This window comes from Danio rerio, chromosome 3 (genome assembly GCF_049306965.1).
Source record: "Danio rerio strain Tuebingen ecotype United States chromosome 3, GRCz12tu, whole genome shotgun sequence".
Taxonomy (NCBI): Eukaryota; Metazoa; Chordata; class Actinopteri; order Cypriniformes; family Danionidae; genus Danio; species Danio rerio.
The window spans coordinates 53,412,981-53,420,000 of NC_133178.1; the positions used below are offsets into that span (position 1 = coordinate 53,412,981).

The window sequence follows — 7,020 nt, forward strand, 5'->3', positions numbered from 1 at the left end:
GCGAGGCGCAACTCTGCGCTGGACTTTAGACCGGGTTTGTTTTGGTCTATTGAAAAATCTATTATAGTTTCTCAAAATAGCAACGCGCCAGCAATGCGCCTCAGAACGCTTTCATTTTTAGATCAGAACGCCTATGGGCGCACATATGAGCGCAAATGCATTTGTTATTTAAACAGCGTGGCGCAATGCCTCAAAACAAAGACTCTTGCGCCAAGCTGAAACTAGCAAACAACTATTGCGTCGCGACTTGCACCACGTTGCGCCGGGTGTATGATAGAGCCATAGCTTTGTAGTGAACTATGTCTTAAATTAATTTTTTAGCCACTTACAAAATACAAATTCATTGTAAAACAACATTACATGGATTATATTGAAGAAAAGACCATTTTGTGGACAACTTTTTCATTTATTTTAAATAAAATATAGAGGTTACAACCTTTTGAAAAGGCTAGAAAGCATGAATATACAAGGCCAACAAAAAAATTGTAGCAAAGTTAAGCAAGAAAAACAGCATTGCTATCAGAAATAGGGAAAAAAACGAAGATAAAGTTCACCTCACACAGATATAAACAGACTTCTCTCTTCTCTCTATGTTTTTATCTCCCCAGCTGTAAAACTGACCGTTAGCACAAGGTTATGCAAATAAATCAGAATCGCAAACCCCATGTGTTTTTTTTTTCTCCCTGAGGTTCTTTTAGAAGCAAATTAGATAAACTCTTGCTAAGCATTACTGTCCACTAAAATAGATCGTTTAGCCCCAATCAGAAATAGTAGATTAAGGCAAAGCCTAATTCATTCACCATGTTAAATGATACTCTAATGTCAGGCTTTACTAGGCAGTACATGCTAGATTAGATTTGGCACTTTTCTTCTTAAGGCTGATGTGACCAAACGTGTGAAGCAGCTAAGAATTCCCTGTCAATCTTGTCAAACTGTAGTCTTAATGTCAAAAAACATCCGTCTTCACAGTGCCTGATCTTAAATTCTGAGACCGTAAGCTTTCAGACTACTGCACTTAAGTTTAACATAAAAGTCTGCAGTAATAAAGGCCTCATTTTAGTTTATTCACGGTCATCTGTAGAATGTAAATTTATATGTACACAATGAAAAAGACGCAAACAAAATCATTTAAATTTAGTGTCTTCATTTACCAGTGTATTAAAGCACTCCAATGCATTTCCAAAGGAGCAATACCAATGCCAGTGTGTGTTATTGTCAATGTTAGCACAATTAATATAGCTGACATTTTAACAACAACAGAACTGACTTCTTAGTTTTGATGTAACACATTAACCAGTGGTTTAAATGTTTCAATGACAGCAATAACCAAACTGATCAAAAACTCCAGCAATAAACAGCAGTTCCCCTCACACGCCATGTAGGGCAGGAAGGAAGTGGTGAGATATGCAAGATACTGAGCAAACTACTATGCAAAACACGAACAGACTGAAAAATGAGATCGGATGGAGGGACATCGGTTGCCATTTTTTTCCAAAAGTGAGCCATGATCAGTTTGTGAAGAGATGAAGTGGTTCTCAATCATCTGCCACCTTCAATTAATCTCCTTTCAAACTTTACAAGGACATTTCCTGAGCTTGTAAACCACAGCAGCTCTTAACATCACAATTTCACCGGATATATGACTGACTTATTTGCAATCAAATGAGAACTTTTTAGGAGGTTTTACAAATGCTGCCCTTAGAATGTGTATAATAATACATAAACTAACATTTGGGATCATCTTCCTCTACATAAATTTTAATTTTTAGGCACCACCAAGTCACAAGCTGGGTTCCCATATCTTTTGACCAATAAATTTACACGCAAAGAGTTTTTTTTTTTTTTTTTTTTTTTAACAGAACTGATGAGAAAAAAAATTTTAAAATTCATGAATGTGTCTTCAATTTCAAATAAATCCCTAATATTTCCAATTCTCAAATGTGGGAACCCTCCATGGGACTGTGGGTTAATGGCTTAAAACTGCCATTGCTTGAGCAAGTTCAGGACAGTTACAATGACGTATGTATTTGTGACTGCATTTTCAGCAGAGCCTCAGTGGAACTTGTAGCAAGACCCTTTTGGACTTCTATTCAAAGCTGTTCATCTTGGCATGGATCAGTAGTGTGACAGATGGCTTTTGGTGTCTGAGCTAAAGCAGTTTCTCCAACTTATCTTTAAAGGGACACTGGAACCTGAGGCATCTGTCCAGCTTTGTCGTGCTTGCATATACTTCCAGTCTTTGCATTTCCCCCTCTTTACATAGTCAATTTCTACTTAAGATATGTATCTTTTTGTCCCATTAATGTTTTACTGATTGTAAGCTTTCATACTCTGATCTCATCATCCTCATCTTCCATGAAGGAGGAGAAGGCTGGTTCATTGACTGGTTTGCAGGCATTTTCAGTAATTTCAATATCTTCCTCGTAAGGCTCACTGATTGGTTTCTCCTCAACAGCAGCTGAACTTGAGCTGGAAACAGAACAGCTGTCAAATTGATGTAGATGTTTATGGTGTGGTTCTGGGGTGCTGGTGCCTTCACTCTGAATCTCCAAGTCAACAGAGCTGGATGCTCTCAATTGACTCTCGTCTTGAGCAACTAATTCCTCAGGTTCCTCTTCTTTCATTATAACTTCCGTCATTTCCTCATCTATTTCCACTCCTCCTTGGATGCAGGGAAGAGGAGATGCATGTCCCTCGCTGCTCTTGCCTTCTTCAAACCCCTGGTCATCATCTTCCTTCTCCATCACTCCCAGAATCTCACCCAGCATTGATGGCCCAAGGTCAACATGGAAGGACATCACAGATTCAGCCTTCCTCAAACCTCCCCCATTGTATGTTGGGGAAGGCCTCAGATCTGTCAACACTCCGAAGTGCTTCTCATGAAGCTCCAGGTCCAAGGCGTCAGCAGAGGCCCCATTGGAAGGGCTGGAAGTCAAACTTTTAAGCACCCTACCATCCCCACCCTGTCCTTCTTCATTGTTCAAAAAAGGCAAGGACATAGCATTCTTCACAAAGGCAGGTGATCCACTGGGAGGGAGGAGGGTGTTGTCTCGCTGGTCTACTCTGGTGACAGACTGGGAGCGTTTGCTGCTCCGAAAAGTACGAGACAGTAGTCCTGGTTTTGGAGAACGAGGATAAGTGTGCCCCTCCTGGGGTGGCTCTCCAGATCGAGTGCTGAGGAAAGAGGTATCTCCAAAAGCTTCTCCACTGCGTCCTACATGCATGGTGTGTCGGAAGTCACCCAAAGGAGCACTGATCATTTCTGTAGTAAGGTCCATACGAGAACGCCGTTTGGTCTGAGACCCCGCCACCAACTGCTTTAAGATGGGCATCTTGATTTCAACTCTCAAACACAGTTCTTCAGTTGTTAGACACTGGGGTTTTGTGGTTTCACAAATAAGCTGTTTTCTTAACCAGATTCTGCTCAGCCTAACTTTGTCCAGTCTTGATGGCCGTCAATTCAGCTGCCAGACAGGAGATAATCTGTAATTAAAAACACACAATAACAAAATCAAATTTCATAGTTAACTAGAGCTGACATCTTGACTCCAAGCAAAACCACTGTGCAAAGCCAAGAAGTTAATTATAGTGCTGTGTTTGGCATTCTGGGTACAAGATCAATACAGACAGCAGAAATTGGTAGTCCAGGCAGAACAGAGGCAGTTACAGGATGTCTTATCAATTCGTCTTGCCAGAATACTAGCTGCAGAGTCATTCATTCCCCCAAGTCAGGCTGCAAAAATGTTTCTGGCAATTAGATGAGGAAGGGGTCAGGATTCTTGCCATCAGGCAAGCAGTGTTTCAATCATTAAAAAGATAAGCACAGTTTAACTACTTAGTAGTCTGTAAATCTGTAAATATCACTATAGCCCATCTGTAAATATCACTATCACTATAGTTTTTCTGTAACTGCACTTTATAACTTATACCTATATCTTGCACTTGCTGCTATTGCACTGCTGGTTAGACCTAAACTGCATTTCGGTGCCTTGTACTTGTACATGTGTAATGTCAAAAGAGTTGAATCTAATCTAATCTTAGTGAAATGCTTATGGTGTCAAAAGTAAAATCCTAAGAGATTAGCTTCATGAAATCTGTTAACTGTATTTAACAGTATAAACTGTGTTTACCCCAAAATTTAAAAAGGATTAAATAAAATGAAGCCTGTTATTAGGATCATTACCATTTCTAATTTTCATGACGATAAAAGTATGGTTCCTTCTGGATTCTTAAACTGGATTATAACAAGTTTGTAAAATGGAAAACTCATTTAATTCTGTGTACATTGTGTCAAAACAGCTAACAGTGACCCTAACAATACACAAATATAGTGATGCCAACCTGATTTCACCAAGGACATGGTCCTGGATTTACATTTATGTTGATCTGGAACAGCATTCTAATCAGCCAATCGGAATTAAAGGATAGGTTTACAGTTTATGTTTAGCTTAGACTTAAGGTTAGTTTTACTCTCTTCTACATGATTGTAATCGAACTATTATTTCCCTCTAATTTTGGGAATAATTTACAGTTACGGTTAAATTAAGGGGTAGAAAATATGTATGGATTATATTTTTTGAACAAAAACAATGTTCCAGGACCAACATAGATGTTAATCCAGGATCGCATCACACTTGGCAAAATCATGACGTGCATTATAGTGACAAGCTGCTAGTGATTTTAGTCTGCAATTTCACATCATATCATATCATCAAACATCAATGCTTGATAGCAGACTTGAGACTAGAACGTAATAGCTACTTCATCTTTAATCAGCCTGTGAAAAAGATAGAGACAGAAGAACATGGTTAATGGCTCAGGGGTAACATTATCTCACGCAACTCTAAACTCAACCTTTACTCTCCAAACTAAGCAGCTCAACAGAGACGACCACAATTACCTTCAAATTAAGCAAGCAAGCTAGTGCAAACCTCAGACTCAAAACACAACAAGGTCTGACGCTCTTAAACAAACCTCTCTGAATGCTTACCATCACCGGCGAGTCTTTTGTTGCATTATTCCCAGTTCTGTAAAGTAACACTAAGGGTGAGAGGCAGACCAAATGCTTGGCATGCAACACATTTTTCCTGTCACTGTAAAATTCATAAATCTTCTGAAAAAGAACAACAGCGAGAGAAAAATTTCTCTGTGGTGCCCAAACAGCTCATGACCTCTTTCTAGCTGAGTCTTCCTACCAGCTTCGTCTGCATTTCCTGATAATGTCCTTACCTGCCTGTGTCTCTATAGCAACACCCCACTGCACACAGATGTCAGCGTTTCCTGTCAGCTTGCATTTTTCCCCCCTTTGGCATTAAGGCAAGACACTGCAGGTAAATAGGGTAAAATTAACTATAATTAGTATTAACATACTTGCCTAGTTTGTTTATTGAATTAAGAATTGCAAACTTTTTTGTATTACAAGTTTTAGAAAAAATATTTCGATTTTTGCATATTATAGCGCATACACAAAAATGGGAATATTGGCTAAAGTCTGGTTACATTATCGTTAATGTTTTATAGAATACAATGTTGTAAATCACCATAACTTAATTATGGACATTCCTCATAAAAAAAAAAAAAAAATTAAAAATCATAATACAGATTTTAGTCTATGCAAATATTGTTAAATCTTTGGTTCAGAGCAAAAGAGAAAATGGTCTCTTAAAAAACTTACATGTTTTCTTGCCTTACGTGTCTTGCCTTAAACAAGAAACTATGCTGATTATAATGTATCCGCCAGACTCAATTAAAAACTATGATTTAGCACAAATGATGTGCAAATCTAACTAGAGTATCATTATCAATCTGATATTAAAAATTAACAGCCTGAACTCCACATTGTATCAAACTGAATATCTGTTTAAACACAAGAGAATGAACATCGTCTATTGTGTTTTCTGATAGAGAGCAACTGCATGCATCCTCCCTGAAGGCTAGAGAGAGAGAGCAGAATAAAGCTCAGCCAATGAAAGGCGGCATCCTGGGGCTCAAAAGCAACACACACCCATTTCACTGACATCATTTCATAGCTGCTATAAACCCACCTGAAAACAAAGAAAGGGAGGCACAACACATTTGTGGCAACATTACTATTGCTTTTGTTGTACATCAATCAAGTTTTGAAGTGTTATTTTAAGTTCATAATCACATTTAGGAATTTAACAGATGCTTTTATTTAAGGCAGATTATACAGTTGCTGTTGCTACGTTGCTTGTAAAGCAAACTAGTACATAAGCTGAAGCAAAAACAAATGAATAATAGAAGAATTATAAGAAGTGGGTAGCGATGTCGCCTCGCAGCAAGAAGGTCGCTGGTTTGAGCCGCAGCTGGGTCATTGGCATTTCTGTGTGGAGTTTGCATGTAATCCCCATGTCCAAAGATGTGCTGTAGGTGTGTATGTCCTAGTGCTCCAGGATGTGGGTTGAGTGTTGGGCAAAAATCCCTCCTCATAAAAACAAGATGTTACAAAACACTAATATACACATTTAGAAGTACTTTACCTCTATTTCAAATCCAAACACTGTGTATAGACACAGGGTTAATTAACTTTTTTTTAAATAAAATGAACAATTAATTAATGTTTACAATAATTTACAAATAATTGCTGTCACTTTTGTTTAATTAAATGCATCCTTGCTGCAAATCATTAATTATTATAATTGTTGGTAAACATTTTATGAATCACCAGTGTTTTGTTATATGGATTATAACATATATGATAATAAATGTCTAATTAATGTTACAGTTCCATTCTGAACTCACAGGTACAGGTAAATAAATGCAGCTTACCTATGAGGCTGGTTAGTCTTTATTTTACACAGTCTGACATGGACACCACAGCAATAATAATCAAAATCCTTTAAATGCAATGCTTAAAATTTCACAAAAGGGGTGGGGCTTTTTTACCACTAATTTGAAAACCGAGTGGAAAAATAGAATTGTATTAATAGAAATATGGAAGTCTAATAAGACTAACAAATTATTTCTCATAAACAGAGCGCAAAAAGAGCACAATGAGTA

At 37.8% G+C, this 7,020-nt stretch overlaps 1 protein-coding gene across 6 annotated transcripts in view; it reads right to left on the reverse strand.

Moving 5' to 3' along the window:
* Positions 1-385: 385 nt before the first annotated feature.
* Positions 386-7,020, reverse strand: part of cdc42ep4a (CDC42 effector protein (Rho GTPase binding) 4a) — a 50,010-nt gene continuing 43,375 nt past the window's right edge. For 2 of the 6 annotated variants that reach the window (XM_005164442.6, XM_021470182.3), the window contains one exon: positions 386-3,483. In XM_005164442.6, coding sequence (XP_005164499.1) covers positions 2,325-3,332 — 1,008 coding nt within the window. In that variant the 5' untranslated portion in view covers positions 3,333-3,483 and the 3' untranslated portion in view covers positions 386-2,324. Of the gene's footprint in view, positions 3,484-4,990; positions 5,210-5,229; positions 5,942-7,020 lie in introns of those variants that run through there. The other 4 variants (XM_073938797.1, XM_073938788.1, XM_073938792.1 and 1 more) reach the window with 4 other exon arrangements.